Genomic DNA, 19,431 nt, shown 5'->3' with positions numbered 1-19,431 from the left:
TTTTGTATTTCTGCAGTGTCAGTTGTTACTTCTCCTTTTTCATTTCTAATTCTATTGATTTGAGTCTTCTCCCTTTTTTTCTTGATGAGTCTGGCTAATGGTTTGTCAATTTTGTTTATCTTCTCAAAGAACCAGCTTTTCGTTTTATTGATCTTTGCTATCGTTTCCTTCATTTCTTTTTCATTTATTTCTGATCTGATCTTTATGATTTCTTTCCTTCTGCTAACTTTGGGGGTTTTTTGTTCTTCTTTCTCTAATTGCTTTAGGTGCAGGGTCAGGTTGTTTACTCGAGATGTTTCTTGTTTCTTAAGGTGGGATTGTATTGCTATAAACTTCCCCCTTAGAACTGCTTTTGCTGCGTCCCATAGGTTTTGGGTCGTCGTGTCTCCATTGTCGTTTGTTTCTAGGTATTTTTTAATTTCCTCTTTGATTTCTGCAGTGATCACTTCGTTATTGAGTAGTGTATTGTTTAGCCTCCATGTGTTTGTATTTTTTACAGATCTTTTCCTGTAATTGATGTCTAGTCTCATAGCATTGTGGTCGGAAAAGATACTTGATACAATTTCAATTTTCTTAAATTTACCAAGGCTTGATTTGTGACCCAAGATATGGTCTATCCTGGAGAATGTTCCATGAGCACTTGAGAAAAATGTGTATTCTGTTGTTTTTGGATGGAATGTCCTATAAATATCAATTAAGTTCATCTTGTTTAATGTATCATTTAAAGCTTGTGTTTCCTTATTTATTTTCATTTTGGATGATCTGTCCATTGGTGAAAGTGGGGTGTTAAAGTCCCATAGTATGAGTGTGTTACTGTCGATTTCCCCTTTTATGGCTGTTAGTATTTGCCTTATGTATTGCGGTGCTCCTATGCTGGGTGCATAAATATTTACAATTGTTATATCTTCTTCCTGGATCGATCCCTTGATCATTATGTAGTGTCCTTCTTTGTCTCTTCTAATAGTCTTTATTTTAAAGTCTATTTTGTCTGATATAAGAATTGCTACTCCAGCTTTCTTTTGGTTTCCATTTGCATGGAATATCTTTTTCCATTCCCTTACTTTCAATCTGTTTGTGTCTCTAGGTCTGAAGTGGGTCTCTTGTAGACAGCATATATATGGGTCTTGTTTTTGTATCCATTCAGCCAGTCTATGTCTTTTTGTGGGAGCATTTAGTCCACTTACATTTAAGGTAATTATTGATATGTATGTTCCTATTCCCATTTCCTTAATTGCTTTGGGTTCGTTATTGTAGGTACATTCCTTCTGTTGTGTTTCTTGCCTAGAGAAGTTCCTTTAGCATTTGTTGTAAAGCTAGTTTGGTGGTGCTGAACTCTCTCAGCTTTTGCTTGTCTGTAAAGGTTTTAATTTCTCCATCATACCTGAATGAGATCCTTGCTGGGTAGAGTAATCTTGGTTGCAGGTTTCTGTCCTTCATCACTTTAACTATGTCCTGCCACTCCCTTCTGGCTTGTGGAGTTTCTGCTGAGAGATCAGCTGTTAACCTGATGGGGATTCCCTTGTGTGTTATTTGTTTTTTTTCCCTTGCTGCTTTTAATATGATTTCTTTGTGTTTAATTTTTGACAGTTTGATTAATATGTGTCTTGGTGTATTTCTCCTTGGATTTATTCTGTATGGGACTCTCTGTTTCTCCTGGAGTTGATTAACTATTTCCTTTCCCATATTAGGGAAGTTTTCAACTATAATCTCTTCAAATATTTTCTCAGTCCCTTTCTTTTTCTCTTCTTCTTCTGGAACCCCTATAATTCGAATGTTGGTGCGTTTAATGTTGTCCCAGAGGTCTCTGAGACTGTCCTCTGTTCTTTTCATTCTTTTTTCTTTATTTTGCTCTGCAGCAGTTATTTCCACTATTTTATCTTCCACCTCACTTATCCGTTCTTTTGCCTCAGTTATTCTGCTATTGATCCCATCTAGAGTATTTTTCATTTCATTTATTGTGTTTTTAATCGATGCTTGATTCATCTTTAGTTCTTCTAGGTCCTTGTTAACTGTTTCTTGCATTTTGTCTATTCTATTTCCAAGATTTTGGATCTTGGAAATAGAATCTTGGATCATCTTTACTATCATTATTCTGAATTCTTTTTCAGGTAGACTGCCTATTACCTCTTCATTTGTTAGGTCTGGTAGGTTTTTATCTTGCTCCTTCACCTGCTGTGTGTTTTTCTGTCTTCTGATTTTGCTTATCTTCCTGTGTGAAATTGAGTTATTTGTAGTGAGGTGGATGGAACTAGAGTCTGTCATACAGAGTGAAGTAAGTCAGAAAGAGAAAAACAAATACCGTATGCTAACGCATATATATGGAATCTAAAAAAGAAATGGTACTGATGAACCTAGTGGCCAGGCAGTAATAAAGACATAGGCATAGAGAATGGACTTGAGGACACTGAGGGAGGGAGGGGGAAGCTGGGGTGAAATGAGAGTAGTATCAACATATATACACTACCAAATGTAAAATAGATAGCTAGTGGGAAGCAGCTGCATAGCACAGGGAGATCAGCTCGATGCTTTGCGACGACCTAGAGGGGTGGGATAGGGAGGGTGGGAGGGGGCTCAAGAGGGAGAGGATATGGGGATATATTTATGCATATGGCTGATTGACTTTGTACAAAAGAAAGTAACACAGTATTGTGAAGCAATTATACTCCAATAAAGATCTGTTAAAAAATAAATAAATATAACCAGGGAGCCAGAGATCCACAGTACTTTCAAGGAAATCTCCACCTGTAAATCTAAGATCTATGAGTCTGGGGCTAAAGCAAACAGAAAAGAAAAAGAATCAGGGACAGTACAATAAACAGAACTAAATTCAGGGAATCAAAATTAATCCCTACGGAGAAATAAGAGAAGTTCTTTCATCTTTGAAACAAGAATAGGATGCTATTTTTGAAAAAGGAATACTCAGGAAAAAGGAAAGGAGCTCTTGAGAATTAAAAATATGACAGCATAGGGGCTTCCCTGGTGGCACAGTGGTTAAGAATCCACCTGCCAATGCAGGGGACATGGGTTTGAGCCCTAGTCCAGGAAGATCTCACATGCTGCGGAGCAACTAAACCCAAGTGCCACAACTACTGAGTCTGTGCTCTAGAGCCCATGAGCCACAACTACTGAGCCTGTGTGCCACAGCTACTGAAGCCCGTGTGCCTAGAGCCTGTGCTCCGTAACAAGAGAAGCCACCGCAGTGGGAAGCCTGTGCACCGCAATGAAGAGTAGCCCCTACTTGTCGCAACGAGGCCCACACACAGCAACAAAGACCCAATGCAGCCAAAAATAAATAAAAATAAAAATAAATTAAAAAAATATGACTGCATAGATAGAAGAATTAATAGAAGAATTGATAAAGTTAAAATATCCCTATAATGCAGAACAGAGTGTACTAAAGGACATAGTGAACAATAGGCAATAGAAGATAAGAAGATTAGAGCATCAGGCCAGAAGGTCCAATATCTTACTAATGATAGAAAACAGGAGGGAAGAAACAAACAAACAAAATATAATAGAAGAAAATTTCCCAGAACTGGAGGATGTTTGTTTACAGTTTGAAAGGACCCAGTGGTTGAAAAAAAGACTAATACCAAGACATATTTTGTGAATTTTAGAAAACCAAAGATAAAGAGAAGATCCAGAAAGCTTTTGCAGTAAAAAAATAAAAATAAGATACATAGAAAGGAACGGGAATCAGACTTCTCAACAGCAATACAAGGAGTTAGAAGACTGTGGAATCATGCCTTCAAAATTCTGAAGGGAAGAGCTTTTAGCCTAGAATTCTGTGTCTAGAATTCTAAATTGCCTTTCAAGCAAGGACATTTTCAGGCTAGTTAGCTCTCAAAAAATCTTACCTATCTGCCATGGACTTTTTCTCAGGAAGTTATTGGAAGATGTGCTGCCCTAAAGCAGTAGAGTGAACCAAAAAGCAAGATTTCTTAGGATCCAGGAAACAGAGGATCTTACACAGGAAAGAAATGAAGAGAAATCTTAGGATGACTGTGCTTTAGGCCTAGGTAGCAGCTGATCCAAATTGGGGCAGGGGACAGAAGGTTCTCCTAGGAATATTGGAGGGAGGGAAGAAAAGGAACTGATAGATCTGATATCTAATCTGATCTAGGAGAATTAATAATAATAATATTTAATAAGAGATAATAATATTTAATAAGAGATAATAAAAGATATAGGATAATTAAATTTTACTGAAAAAAAATCTGTAAGTAATGATCAAGGAATAACATATATGGAAGACATTGCTAGTTGCTTGTCCAGTATCTATTTTTCTTTATGAACAGACCCTATTGTTCAGAGTGGCAAAATGAGGCAGTTCTGGCCAAAGTAAGCAGAGGTTCCTGGTAGGACTTACAAGAAAGCTTACTTTTTTTAAGTCATATTTTTGTACAACATTTAAAAATCAGAATTAATGCCCCTCAAAAGACCTATAATGAGCAAAATATCAGAATTTTAAATAAATGTTGCACTGTTTCACTGACTCTTCCTGTTGCCTCGGGCTTCCAGTGGCTCCACAAAGCACCGCCATTCACTGCCTGCTATGAGGGCAGAGTAGGTTGTTCAAACTAGTGGTATTATTTTCCATAGACCACTGCCCCTATCCAAAAATACATCTTCCCCAGGCTGAGGCATTTGAAATTCCTCTATTGCTCATTTTTCGGTATGAGAAATTCTCATGTGTGCTATGGAGCATGCCCAGAGATTAGTGTTTATTTAAGAAGTGTACAGTAAAATTTCCACCCACTGACCCACTAACAGCTTACACAAAAAAGCAAAATATTGTAGGAATATTGCATACTTTAAGTGTATTTTTACATATAAAATACATGTACATATACATATATATATATAATGTCACACCAGACTCAACTGGAATGTGGCTTTTCAGCTTCTGTGCTTCCAGTCTGGATCTGAAATATTCCTGAAGGGACAGTGCCCTGCTTTTGACCATTCTTTCACTCAAGGCATATATATATAGTGCCTACTATTTGCCAAATAGAATTCTCATTGCTAGGGATGCCAGTGAATAAAACAGACAAAAATGACCATTATCCCTGTTCCCCTGTAGCTTAAGTTCTATTAGGGTAGACAGTCAAGAAGGGATTGATAAGTAAAATTTAGAGTATGTAAGAAAGTAATAAAAATTGTTAAGAGAAAAATAAAGCAAGAAAAATAGGAAGTATATGTGGGGGATGGTAGGGCAGGATGGGCCTGATATCTGGTGACCAGGAAAGACCTCGTGTGATTAAGACATAAAGGAGCAAGCCGTGGAAGGTATCTGGAGAAGAGGGTTCCAGGCAGAGGGAAAGGCAGGTACAGAGGCCCTGAGATGGAAGTATACGTGACATGTTTGAAAAACATCGAAGAGTTGATCTGATTGGAGTGGGATGAGCAAGGAGAAGAGTAGTGGGAATTGAGATCAGAGAGAAAATGAGGCACTAGTTATATAAGGGCCTTTCAGGCCTTTGAAAGGACTTGGCTTTTACTCTAAGTGAGATGGGAAACCTTTCGGGGCTTTTAAGCAGAGGAGGAGCTTGATCTGATTTACTTTTTAATTGGATAACTCTAGCTATTGTGATGCGAACACATTGAAGGAAGCGAAGATCAAATCGGCAATCAGAAGGCTGCTTCCATAGTCCAGGTGAACAGCCATAACGGTGGTTTTGACCGCATGGAGCTGTCAAGTGGTGAGAAGTGGCCAGATTCTGCTGATGGATCCGGTGTGGAATATAGGAGAAATTTCTAAGCAACCGGAAGAATGGCCATTTACTGAGATGGCGAAGACTGAGAAGAGACATTTTAGAGGGAAATATCAGGAGCTCAGTTTTTGACGTCAGTGTTTGAAATGCCTGTTAGATATTGAAGTAGAGAAGACAGTAGACAATTGGTTATAGGAATGTGTAGTTTAGAGAAGCGCCTGGGCTGGAGAGAGAAATTTGGGAGGCAGCAACAGAGATGGTATTATAGCCAAGAAATCAGTGAAGATCACCAAGGGAGTGAGTGTAGATAGAGAACTAGAGGAGGCAGAAGGGCGGAGCTCTGGGGTGCTCCAGCATTGGGGATTGGAGAGAGAGAAAGGGAGAGATGGAGAAAGGAGAGGAATAAGGAGTAGCCAGAGAGGTAGAGCACACTGAAGGGAATGTGGTGCGCCGGAAACTAGGTTTCAGCAAGAAAGTTGAGTGTTGCTGGTATGTAGCATACCAGTAACAAGTTGCCTGATATTGACTATCGGATGGAGTAGCACGGAGGTCATTCGTGACCTAGATTAGAGCAGGGTCAATAGATGGTATGGGTAGAAGCCTGACTGGAATGTATTTAAGGGAAAATGGGAGGAGAGAAATTAGGGCTTTACAACATCAGAAAGGATTACGTTATAAAGGAAAATGGAGAAATAGGTCAGGAGCTTGAGAGAGAGGTGAGGTTAAAAGAGGTTTTTGTTTCTTTTTTTAGATGCAAGAAATAACATCTGTTCCTGTTGATAAGCTAATGGGAGTAGTACAGTCAATGCAGAAAAGGGAAGAATTAATTGCTGGAGTAATGTTAACCAAAAGCCACTTAATAAAGGGAAAGGGGATGAAGAGTAGGTTCCTGGTACCTGTTGATGTCATGGAGCTGTCTTTTCAGCCATGGACTGCTTAAGGCCATATTTCTTGTTCTGTGAGGAAGAACAAACTTCCATTCGGTTAAGTAATGACTTTTTTTTTTTAAGGTTTGTATTACATGCACCTGAATGCAGTTCTAAGTGACACAACGTATTTAGAAATATGATGGTAGAACCAGGAGAAATTACCAGGAGTTGAAATGGTTACATTTGAGAGTGGGATGAGAGGCTGTGGTGGGATAAGACAGTAAACAGCTGCTTTAATTCCAAGTATTCTTTGACATTTTAACAATTTATATGTGTATTTCTTTAATTGAAATACTTTTTGTGTGTGTGTGTGTGTGTGGTACGCAGGCCTCTCACTGTTGTGGCCTCTCCCGTTGCGGAGCACAGGCTCCGGACGTGCAGGCTCAGCGGCCATGGCTCACGGGCCCAGCCGCTCCGCGGCATGTGGGATCTTCCCAGAACAGGGCACGAACCCATGTCCCCTGCATCCACAGGCGGACTCTCAACCACTGCGCCACCAGGGAAGCCCTGTGTTCTTTTTTTTTTTTGATAGTTGCTATTTTGTGGGTGTGAGGTGATAACTCATTGTGGTTTTGATACACATTTTTCTAAAGATTAGTGATCTTGAGCATCTTTTCATATGCTTGTTGGCCATTTGTATATCATCTTTGGAGAAATGTCCATTCAAGTCCTTTGCCCATTTGTTAATTGGGTTTTTTGATTTTTTTCTTTTTGTTGAGTTATAGGAGTTTTAAAAAGTATATTTTGGATATTAATCTCTTGTCAGATATATGATTTGCAAATACTTTCTCCCACTCTGTAGGTTGTCTTTTCACTCTGTTAATTGTGTCCTCTGATGCACAAAAGTTTTAAAATTTTATGTAGTCACATTTGTCTATTTTTGCTTTTAGTGTCATATCTAAGAAATCATTTTCAAATCCAACGTTATGAAGCTTTTCCCCTATGGTTTCTTCAAGGAGTTTTACGGTTTTGGGTCTGAGTCTAGGTCTTTAATCCATTTTGAGTTATTTTTTGTGTATGTTATAAGGTAAGGGTCCATCTTCACTCTTTTGCATGTGGATATCCAGTTTTCCCAGCACCATTTGTTGAAGAGACTGTTCTTTCCCTATTGAGTGGTCTTGGCTCTTGTTGAAGATCATTTGAAGATCATATTTGTGAGGGTATATTTCTGGGCTCTCTATTCTGTTCCGTTGGCTTGTAGATCTGTCTTTTGATAGTACCGCACTATTTTGATTATTGTGGCTTTATAATATGTCTTGAAATCAGGAAGGGTGAGAACTTTCTTCTTTTTCAAAATTGTTTTGGCTATTTGGAATTCCTTGAGATTCCTGGTCAACTTAAATAGGCTCTACTCTTTTCTACTTAAACAAGTAAACACAATTAGTATTCATCTCAGGTACCACCATGTCTTATCCGTTTCCTTCAGAATCAAATTTCTCAAAAGAATTTCTGTTTGGAGTCTCCATTTCTCTGTTGCTCACTCAGCATTTAACCAACTTCAGCTATACTTTTCTCCTGATTACACTGAAAACCTTTTACACTGAGATTACAAAAAACCCTCTGTATCACTAAATCCAATAGACTTTTTTTTTTTAAAGCACCATCTTAAATACACAGGAGGATTCAACAGTACTGACCACTCCAGTGTTCTTCAGATACTTTTTTCTGTTAGTTCTCGATGACACTTTGCTCTTCTAATATTCTTCCTACCTCTCCAGCATTCTTCTCTGTGTCCTTTTCAGGCCTATGCTTCTTTCCCCGTCCTTGAATGTTAGGGTTCCTCAAGGCCCAATTCTAAGCCCTCTCCTCTTTACTCTGAACTCCTGGGTTATCAAATATACATAGCTACAGTGCCCCCCCACCTGATGGATGAATTATTTAAGGGACTAAATTATAGATAAGAAGGTTGATTGGTGAGCTGAGAATTAGAACAAAAGCAAGGAGGTGTTCTTACAGGATATTTCTATCAGGCTATGGTTAGGACTCTGAGTTGCCCTTGGGCTTTTTCTTTCTTGACAACTGGCATTAGTTATCAGAGTCATATCTCTGAACAGAGTTACAGACATTGGTACAGGCTTCTTCCAGGCTCTGATCTGAACTGTGCACTGCCCACCACTCCATTTAAAATATCTGACCTGGTCCTCATTTGTTACCTTTTCTTTATGAGAAAAGTGTTGATTTTGAGAAGCTTCCAAATCATCTGCTTGTTGGAGACATGGAAAACACCTTTGCCTCCACAGCAACTCATTTACAGGTGCTTTTGTTCAGGTGAGCCTCCCTGGAACTGGCTAACATATACAGGTGCAACAACCACAGTGTCTCCGGACATTGCCAAATGTCCCCTGCTGGCCAAAATCATCCCCACACTTGAGAACCGCTGGTTTAGAGGGAAGCTGGTTTAGGTTGAAGAAGGAGCTGGAGAGAAGAAAACCAGATGGGCTACTTCATGGAAATCAACTGAGTGAGAGTTAAAGGATATTAGTTCCTAAGTGGGCCAGTTGTGGGGGGACATAGGATTTGTCCTATGTCTTGGTCTCTACTTCTCCACTAATTATGACACCTTTGGTTAGTTGCTTTACCCTTCTGATTGTGAATTAGTATGAGGATTAACCTTGTTACTATTATTTTTTAACTTACGTACTTACTATGTACCAGAGTTGTACTGGCATTTCATATGAATTATAGAGATGGTGTGTATTAAAGTCCTCTGTAAATTATAAGATTTTGTACAAAAGTAATGGGCTGTCCTGTTCACTTCTTACCACTGTTTTTATCCTTTAGATCCTTAAAACTACTGGCAAATACAAGATTTACCTTTGTACCATGTTCTTTCATGCATTTCATAAAATATTGTATTTTCTAAGAACAATCATTTATTTTATGTAATTATTTTATATATATAAAAGAGCTGGATTTAAAATTACATTAGGGATTAAAATGTAGCATCACTCATTTTATAATGAGAATAAGTGAGAAAATGAGATTTTGTAATTTTAAATAGATTTAGCAGGCAAATTTCCAGGAGTGTATCTGTTCCATATGTTGAATAACATCACAGAAATCTTTGGGAAACCCCATTGTTAGCACTTCTCTATCTAGAAAAAAATACCTGTTTGTTTCTTGTCCTTTTGTTTCTTTTTCTTAGTCAATTCCCTATAGTGAGTCAATTAAATTTTTTTTTCTTATTCTTGTCTTAACTACATTCACTTTTGTGTCTCTACTTTAATGGATTAGTCAGGCATGATTTGCCTCTATACTCAGTAATGTTTGCTGAGGGCTTCCCTGGTCACGCAGTGGTTGAGAGTCCACCTGCCGATGCAGGGGACACGGGTTCTTGCCCCGGTCTGGGAAGATCCCACATGCCGCGGAGCGACTGGGCCCGTGAGCCATGGCCGCTGAGCCTGTACGTCTGGAGCCTGTGCTCCGCAACGGGAGAGGCCACAACAGTGAGAGGCCCGTGTACCGCAAAAAAAAAAAAAAAAAAAAAAAAAAGTTTGCTGAATGAAGTAATAAATTACAGAAAACATGTTATCTCTCTTCCAGCAGGTTATCTGTTAAAATGATCAGTGACCCTACCTTTCATTATAGATTTCCTCAATGTAAAGTTGTTTGTCTGTCTATAGTTCTGAGTTTCTGCAGAATTTATCCCATGGATTGAATTGGGGGGCAGGGTTGAGGGAGGTATTGGGTCTCATCCTGATGCAAATTCACTGGGCCTCCAGAGGAATGGTTTATAATATTAATACTTTAAATATCTGCTTCAACCCTAGAATTCATTCCAAGGGTCATAATACTTTGTTGCCTCTCTGGATTGTAGTGTTTAGCACCTGCTGTCTCCCACGTCTCCTGATGATTTCATGGGATCAGTCTTAGCTGCCTGTCCATGACTTACCTCTCAAATGATGGATTGAACCTATCACCCAGTGTTGATTTCTAGTACTGATCCTGCATGCCTTTACTTTTCACTTCTCCCCAGATGTCATAATAATCACATGATTTGGGGGGGAGTTTCCTTAGCCAGTGAGAATACTGAATACAATTAAATTGCTGTGATCACCATTATAAAATAGCTCATTCACGGTTATTTACGGCACCAGTTCTTCAGTACTTGAGACCATGATGTATCGGTCAATACATGATGTATGATGTAATATTTCTCTTCTTTATGGCTACTAAACTGCCTCTTCTAGGAAGCAGTCATCTGTCTTAACCAAAATCTCCACTTCTCTTAGATGAGATTTTCCGCCGTATTCTATGCATATTCTACCAATACATGCCTGCATCATTCACCATTGTATCCCCGTCTGTATGCTTGGCATATATATAGGAGGCACTCGCATATTTTTGATCTACTGAGTGAATGAAACTCGGATTCTTGTGATTGCTTAAGTTTTGTTAATGATGTCATCTGGTAAAATTTTCTCTTTCTTTTCCCAGTTCCATTTCACTTCTAATTAAGTACTCAACATAAGGTTAAGAGAAACCAATTTGAAGAACCATCTGAATATCATGGGAATCATTTCTTAGTTTCTTAAAGAGAAAGCACACCTCTCTGGTATGAGCTTATTGAAGAAAATGAGAAGGAAAAAATTATAAAAGCAATAGGAAGAAACATGGTCAGAGCAGAACTAGCAAGGAAGATACTTCCTGTCTGACAGGGTATTGGAGAAAAGGAAAAGTTTCAGTTCCTATTTTGCCTTAGTCATCTTCTGCACAAGGAACGACATTAAAATTGGAACAATGTTGGGAAATCCCATGGGCCCTCTCATTTATTCATGCTGTGGATCTCTTCTCAAACTCAAATGTGCTCTGGAGGTGTCTCACTTTGCTTCTTTGTCTGCTCTTTTTCATTTTCTGAGCTGTTGAATTCTCCAGTTCCTTGTAGTCGAGTAGGACAGTATCTTGGTGCCCTTTTTCCTTCTTGTCCTGCCAAATCTTACATAGGCTTTTTCCATTTTGGAGAGCTTAAGAACTAACTTTTTGGGGAAACAGGTGGAGATACTTTCCTGTCTGGGCTAGAATATTCTTTTCCTGAGACCCAGACTATTTTTTTCCCCCTAATTCTGGTTATCTCCATTACTGTATCCAGGAATATCTTTGGCACCAGTACTCGGAAACCTTATGCTTCCCCACAGGTTGTTTTATAAAAATGCATTAATTAACTTATTAATTTGTTTGTACCTTCTTATTCCAAAATCTGGTGTTAGGGATACTGCTAGGACACAAGACATTTGGAAATCTGAAATGATGGACATACCTTGATCCTAATGAGTACCCAAACTAGGTGTCAGTAGAGGACTAACCTGATCTTTTAACACCTCTAAAGATTGGCATGTCCCAGAGCTCAAACCTTGGACCTCTTTCTCTCTTTCCACTTTTTTTCTTCTTCTTAAGCAACAGAAATTTATTTTCTCACAGTTCTAGAAGCTGGAAGTCTAAGACCAAGGTGCGCTGAGGGTTGGTTTCTGATAAGGCCTCTCTGCCTTACTTGTAAACAGCCATCTTCTTACTTCGTTGTCATATGGCCTTTTCTCTGTGTGTGCACATGGAAAGAGAGAGCCCTCTGGTGTCTCTTCCTCTTATAAGGACACCAGTCAAATTAGATTAGGGCCCCACCCTTATGATCTCTCCACTCATTTTTTAAGGAGAGCTTATTCAGTTCCATGTTAAACACTACCTTTACATTGTTGATGACTCCCAAATATAATCTCCAGCCACCACCTCACCCTGAACTTCAGACTACTTGATATTGTCTCTACTTATATGTCCATAGACACCTTAAACTTAACATGTCCACACCAAATCCTCGATTCCCCCAAGCTAAATTTACTTCTCCTCAAGTGTTTCCTATCTCGGTAAACATAGTTGCTCAGCCCAAAAACCTTTGAGTTTTCCTCTTGTATGCCACATCCAATTCTTCAGCAAGTCCCCTTTAAAATATATCTCAAATCTATCGACATACTGTTTCCTCTAGCATTGCCATTCTAGTTCAAGCCATCATCTTCTCTCACCCGGACCACTGCAATAGCTTCCTAATGGTCTCCTTGCTTTTACTCTTGCCCTGATCCCTCTTTATTTATTTTTTTATTTTATATATATATATTTTTTAAATTTTTATTTCTTTATTTAGTTTTGGCTGTGTTGGGTCTTCGTTTCTGTGCGAGGGCTTTCTCCAGTTGCAGTGAGTGGGGGCCACTCTTAATCGCGGCGCGCGGGCCTCTCACTATCGCAGCCTCTTGTTGCAGAGCACAGGCTCCAGACGTGCAGGCTCAGCAGTTGTGGCTCACGGGCCCAGCCGCTCCGGGGCATGTGGGATCCTCCCAGACCAGGGCTCGAACCCGTGTCCCCTGCATTGGCAGGCAGACTCTCAACCACTGCGCCACCAGGGAAGCCCCGCCCTGATCCCTCTTTAAAACATAAATTATAATTCTCTGCTGCTTAAAACCCTATGGCTTCTCATCAGAAACATCAGTGTAACCTGGCCCCTGACTACCTCGCTAATTTCATCCTCTGAATATCCCTTTCACTCACTCCCCACAAGCCACACTGGCCTACCTTTCCTCAGTTGTCCCAGGCACATTCTAACCTCAGAGTTTTTGCATTTGCTGTTCTCTGCCTCAAACTCCCTTTCTCCAAATAATCATATCACTTGTTCTTTCACTTCATTTGGATCTGTACTCAAATGTCATCTCCTCAGGGAGGGCTTTTTACTTCTCTTTATTAGTCATTTACTTAAAACAGCATCCTCCTAAAGCCTGCATCCATATTGTGCTTTATTTTTCTCTGTAGTTCTTATTGCTTTCTGACATTATTTTAAAACTATTTTTTGTTCTCTTTGTCCACACTCAAATGCAAGCTTCCTGAAGGGAGGTAGGGCAAGGGCATTGTGTGTTTTGTTCAATGCTGTATCTTCAGCACCTAGAACAGGGCCTGGCTCTTACAAAATACTAAATATTCATTTGTGGAATGAATGAGTGAATGCATTAGTGGCTGCATCCATCCTTTGAGAAAGATTCTGAAGGAATGCCCAAGCTCAGTGGGCAGGATCCACAGTCCCCAAATCACTCCCCCTATCTCCATGTGTATGTCAGTTATCTACTGATGTATGTATGCTTTCCTGCTACGCCTTGACACTTCCCCTTCAAATCCTTTCCCGCTTAAGTTCCCTCTTTTACGTACTATCACAGTTGCACTTTCCATCTCCATCCGACAAAAGTGGTCTTTTAGAATTAATTTTATAACATAACAAGTGCTCATACATAGAAAAAGTAATTTCTATTAGGAGATGAGGGTTAGTTCATGATAATTGTGGTGAGAGCACAAAATAAGGAACAACAAATTTGGGACCTGGACAAATTAAATTCCAAAGTTCTGAAAGAACTTGCACATATCTTGGAGACAGTATCCTTGTTAACTCAGAGCAAATAGGAAAAGTGACAAAAGATTGTAGTGGTTATAACTCACCTGGAGTCTAGTGTTCCATATCTAACATCGAGCCCAGTCTGGGCACAAGATTTTAAAAAAGACAGAGGAATGTGTTCAGAGATGGTAAATGGTATAGTGAAAACATATGAGTAATGTTTGAATAATAATAACAATAATTATAATTACAGACATTTACTGTGTGCCAGATATTACTCTAAATACTGTTTGTAAATAGTAATTTAATCCTCATCCTATGAACTAGATATTATTATACCTCGTCTCAGAGGAGGAAATGAAGTTATAGAAGTTAAGTAACTCCCTCAAGGTCACACGGCTAGTAAGACATAGAGCCAGTGCTGATTTCATTTTGATTTGAGTCCATGTTCTTAACCACTATGTTATTATCTTTTAATATGTAAAAAGAGCACTATTGAAGAGAAACTGGGGCTACTGTAGACGTTCTTAGAAGGCGGTGTTAGCCTTCACCTCAAGCTCAAGCATCGCCACCTCTTCTCAGTACCCCCAGTCTACCCAGTATGTATTCTTATGATAGGACCAGTAACACTTTATTACACTTACTTGCTTATATCCCTACCTCTCTGTACTAACCTATATTTAACCTATTTTAAGGGTTATATTTGATTCACTTTTGAGCCACTAAATTTAGTTTAGTGTTTGGCATATAATCAACATTCAGTTTCTGTTGAATGAAAAAAATGAAAGACTGATCTTTAAATTGATTAGAACTTACTAGTGGTAGAACAGCTTTCCTGTAAGGTAATAAGCTTCTGGTCACTGGCAGTTTTCAAGCATGGGCTGGATGCTTGAAGAATGCTTGTAGGGATGCTGCAGAGGAACTTCCATGTCACGTGGGAGTGGAAGATTAGACCAGGTTTCCTTCTAACTATGAATTATTTGATCCTATGATGTTAATTATGATTCTTTCTCTAACCATTTAGTTAGCACCTCCTATGTGCCTGGCATTGTTCTAGGCACTGAAGACACAAAGATAAAAGTGGCCTAGCTAGTATCCATAAGGAGCTAGTAATCAGTGGATAATGAAGAAAAGAGGTGCTTAAGAGTATAGGTATAAAGTTTTAGTAGATAAAAATAAATAGAAAAGGACAGATATTTGAGGTGCTTTGAATAAATGAGGGAGCAAAAGCTATTATAAAGGGGAGAACTAGGTATGAAAGATGACCCTAAAATTCCCTGTCTGAGAAGGGAGAATGTAGGGAGTAAAGACCACATTATATTATTATATAATATATTGTTATATAATATAATATGTTACATTGTTATGGGGGAATTCCCTAAAAGGGAACTATCAGTGTTTGTCATCAAGGTATATGGCAGGGCTGGATGTAATTCATAATTCAGCAGAGATTAATTAATTTGTGAAGTATTTTGAAATTCTTGGAACAAATGTGCCTTCTCTTATTAGTCTCCCAGACCAATAAAGTTGATTAAATTCTCCTTTCCCCTGCCCTCCGCCCCCTTTGGGGGCATTAACATGAAATGGACAATTCATTAAGTCATGTGGGACCCTTCAGTTTCTTTTCTGATTCATGTGCCTGGAATCTGTTAGACCATAGGGGAGTAATGGTTTTTTTTTTTAATTAACCTGGTCCCTGATGCTGCTCATCTCTCACACATGTCACAATATGTCTTGTCACAGAATCATCCTGTCTAGCTGGGACATGATGCTTAGGTAGGTGGGGAAGTCCCCTGTTTTGTTTAAAATCATAGTTGTCTTTGGGTTTGGCTGGCATGTTCATGATTAGTTTACTGACAATTGGTTTTTTTCTTTCTATACCATATGCTATTCCATGATTCATCTGCTTTGAGTCTGCTGCCCTGAAGGTGAAACAATTTCTTCCAATGTTGATATTTCATAATCTCATAGATAACAAGCATACACATATGCATAGTCCTTTCAGAAGTTTTAAACATTTGGAGATGAATGAATTATGCTGCCACAAATGGAAAGGAGCAGTATAAAACCATAATGGTGATATCCAGACATCTTTTGTTGGGTGGTTGGGTGAACGCTAATATTAATAAAGCCTGCGTACTTTACTGTATCTCTCCTTGAGAAGCTATTTCTGATATGTGGTATTTATTTATGAATTTTAACATTTTACTTTAATTGCCTTGATTTACATGTATTTTAATATTTTAGACAAGATCTTTATTTGTAGAAATGCGGTTTAAATTCCAAATACATTGTAATACTTGCTGTTAATATTGTAATGATGACATCTTTTCTCTAATGTGTAGCATTGATTATTCAAAGCTTAAGAAATCTTTTAATTTCTGATATAAATAGTAATCTTTGAAAACATTTCAGTTTAAGACACATCACATTTCTGAATGCAGTGCAAAGCAGTTTTTTCCACATGGTTATTTTCTAAGTATTTAGAAGATTACACTTCTAATAAACATGAACTAAATTCAGTTTCTGCTTATAGCACTAATCAGTGCCCTTATTGTGTTGCATCATTTAACCACCTGTATCTTTTTACTCAGGATGTCATTGATTGTTTTTCGAAGAAGAAAAACTCTTTATAATTCCATGGTGTAGATGCACATGTTAATATCTGTATAAGTTGTGCATTTGGGGAGAGATTTTTAAAAGATTCTAATTCTCAGTATATCTCCCTCCCCCTCTCCCTCTTTCCCTGGTTTTAGCTTCTCTTTGGTTCAGGTGTGCTGGTGTCCTTAAGCCTTTCCGGGCCGCAGCTGGAGAAAGTGGTGATTGACAGAAGCCTGGTGGGGAAGCTCATCTCAGACACCATCAGTGATGGTAATTACCCCCATGTGCAAATCAATTGCCTACATTAACAGTGGGGCAGGAGAAATAGTGTGTCAACAGGTAGACTAATTATTACCACTGGGGACTTGAAAACACAAGTAATTGCTTGTAATAGCATAGTTACAACCCCTGGGACCCATACAAGTTTTGACTAATATTTAATATCAAAGTTTTTGTCAAGTGTTAGGCTCATATCCTTGAGTATTTTTCATTCTTTGCTTTAAAAAATGTGAACGTATTTTCAAAAGAGGTGTTTATTTTTTTTTGGTGTGTTGACATTTCAAATATTTTTCATTTTCACATGAATTTTGAATAATAAATAACGCAAATTTGTCAACACAGCCACCAGTAAAAAAACAAAAGCAAAAACAAAACCTGTGCTTTGGCTGTTAGGAAGATTCTCTGTTACCAAAGTCTGTGAATACTAACTTTTGAGAGAGTTGGGCAGTATTTATAAATATCAAAAATCAATGCCAAATATACTAGATAAATCTGAATCCTATTAAGTGATACCACAATCAGTACATAATTGCTACAAAGCACATAAAAAAAGACTTTAAGCCAGTAATTGAAAAAGTAGGGTACTGACATTTATTAATCCCTAAAAGGCTCTATGCTGTGCTAACCTACGTATATCATTTAATTAAAAAAAAAATTCCTTATAAGGTATAGTTATTTCCATTTTATGGATAAGGAAATTGAAGCTGAAATACTAAGGAACATGACCACTAATGAGATACTAAGGACTAGCCCAGAAATGACTGGGTTGAGATTTGAACCCAGGTTCTGGCTGCAAAGCCCATTTTCTTTGCACTAAAGTGTGCTGACTCCTGAAGTTTTAAGATTATGTTTTTAATTCAAGGTGAAAAAATGGTCTAAGAAACAGATTGCATTATCATTAGAGATTGAAAATTGTCAGTATCTTAAATTGAATAATCAAAGGAAAGTGTGATCTAATGGAAAGGACAGAGGTTAGATTACAGAAACCTTCCTTCTGCTGTGTGTGCTCACTAGCTATCTCTGAATAAATCAGACACAATTTCATAGAGAAAAGCACTCTGCAGGATGGCTATCATTAGCCATATTCCTGATAATGAAAGCTGGGGTTAAGGTTATAAGTGTGCCATTTCCTTTTCCTTATAGGATCATGGTGCTAAAGAAGCTTCCCTATGGAAGAGGTTCCATTTTCACATGTCTAATAATTGACCCCTTCATTGACAGTGCAAAGAAACTAGTGGCTGTGATGATTTTGTCATATTGATTCTCCTCCATAAGAATTAAAAGGAGACTTCCAACACTATTCATGTCGCTGAGATATCTTTTTTCACTTGTTTCTTTTATTTATACCACAAATGATACACTCTCATGAGACCATGATAACAATGTGATTTCTTGGCAGTTCTCCAGATTCTCCTGTAATTGTGTAGATATACTGTTGGTTACTGCTTGCACAGTCAGGGTATGGAAGTAAAGAAAAATATATAAAACATTCAATAATTTCTTTATGCTGGGAACAATATAAAACATTTCTCAAATTCCTACTATATGTTTTTATCAACAATTTTTATAACATTAATGGCCCTTTATGTAACCTATGAATATTAATTATCTACCTGTGTGCTCTAAAAATAAAGCTGTAGATGATTAGATTGATGATTGTTGTTTATTCCCAGTATCTTTACTATCTTTGTAAAATGTCATAATGGTATTTAGGAGACTTTAGTTATTTCAATTCATATTCATTTATCTTCTGAAAATAGTTTTTGATAATATTTCAGTGGAAGAAACTGTTAATTCTTTATTATTTTATTCTAACTTAGTATTTGCTAGTATTATCAAATCTTTTTTTTTAAGCTCTTCTCACAGACAGCTTTATCATCTTATCATTTTTGGCACAAAACAAACTATGTTTTATTCAGTTTACCAAGAAGATGGGTTCTCCTGATACAAACAAAAGACTGGAAAAACTCTCAGCCTTGGATTATAAGGTAGAGATTTCATTTTATATAGTCATATTGTTAATTATTAAGGTATGCTAGAGTATCACAAGAGTTGATGTTATGCTTGTTTTTATTGAATCATTCCGGATTTCAGAAAAACCAAAGTTATTATAAGATTAAGCTTGATCAACTAGAAACAGTGGCCATCCAGAGTTTTCTTTTTTACTCTCATTATGGGGGTCTAACAGTGGCATGCTTGCAGTAATTTATATAGTACTTAACAGAAGTCAGAGACAGATAATAGAGGCAAGTTACACATTCGAAAATGGTTTTCTTGCTAGTGGTAGTATATACACCATTCTCATTTTCCCCTAAGACCCGGTATCATCCTTCTAGGCCAGGATAGCTGCTCTGGCTTCCATTTCACAAGAAAAGAAAGAAAGAAGAAGGCACTTTCAAAGGTTAATAGAAATGTGTAATAAACGAAGAGTGGGAAGACTCCCCTGCCCCCCACACCCAACTCTAACTGTGGAGAAAAATGCAAAAAGAAATCTCCTACCTGTGTTAGTATCTCTCCCTTCAGTAACTCCAGGTAATTTGTTTCCTTG

The 19,431-nt window shown here is 38.0% G+C and overlaps 1 protein-coding gene across 4 annotated transcripts in view; it reads left to right on the top strand.

Annotated features, from left to right (window-relative positions):
• The window catches only part of WDPCP (WD repeat containing planar cell polarity effector), a 330,758-nt gene that overhangs the window by 130,215 nt on the left and 181,112 nt on the right, over positions 1-19,431 (top strand). For all 4 annotated transcript variants that reach the window (XM_060117623.1, XM_060117625.1, XM_060117622.1 and 1 more), the window contains exons 7-8: positions 16,760-16,874; positions 18,738-18,871. In XM_060117623.1, the coding sequence (XP_059973606.1) occupies positions 16,760-16,874; positions 18,738-18,871 (249 nt within the window). The remainder of the gene's footprint in view (positions 1-16,759; positions 16,875-18,737; positions 18,872-19,431) is intronic.

Source organism: Mesoplodon densirostris, chromosome 14 (genome assembly GCF_025265405.1).
Source record: "Mesoplodon densirostris isolate mMesDen1 chromosome 14, mMesDen1 primary haplotype, whole genome shotgun sequence".
NCBI classification, from domain to species: Eukaryota; Metazoa; Chordata; class Mammalia; order Artiodactyla; family Ziphiidae; genus Mesoplodon; species Mesoplodon densirostris.
This window is presented reverse-complemented; position numbering and strand designations above follow the sequence as displayed.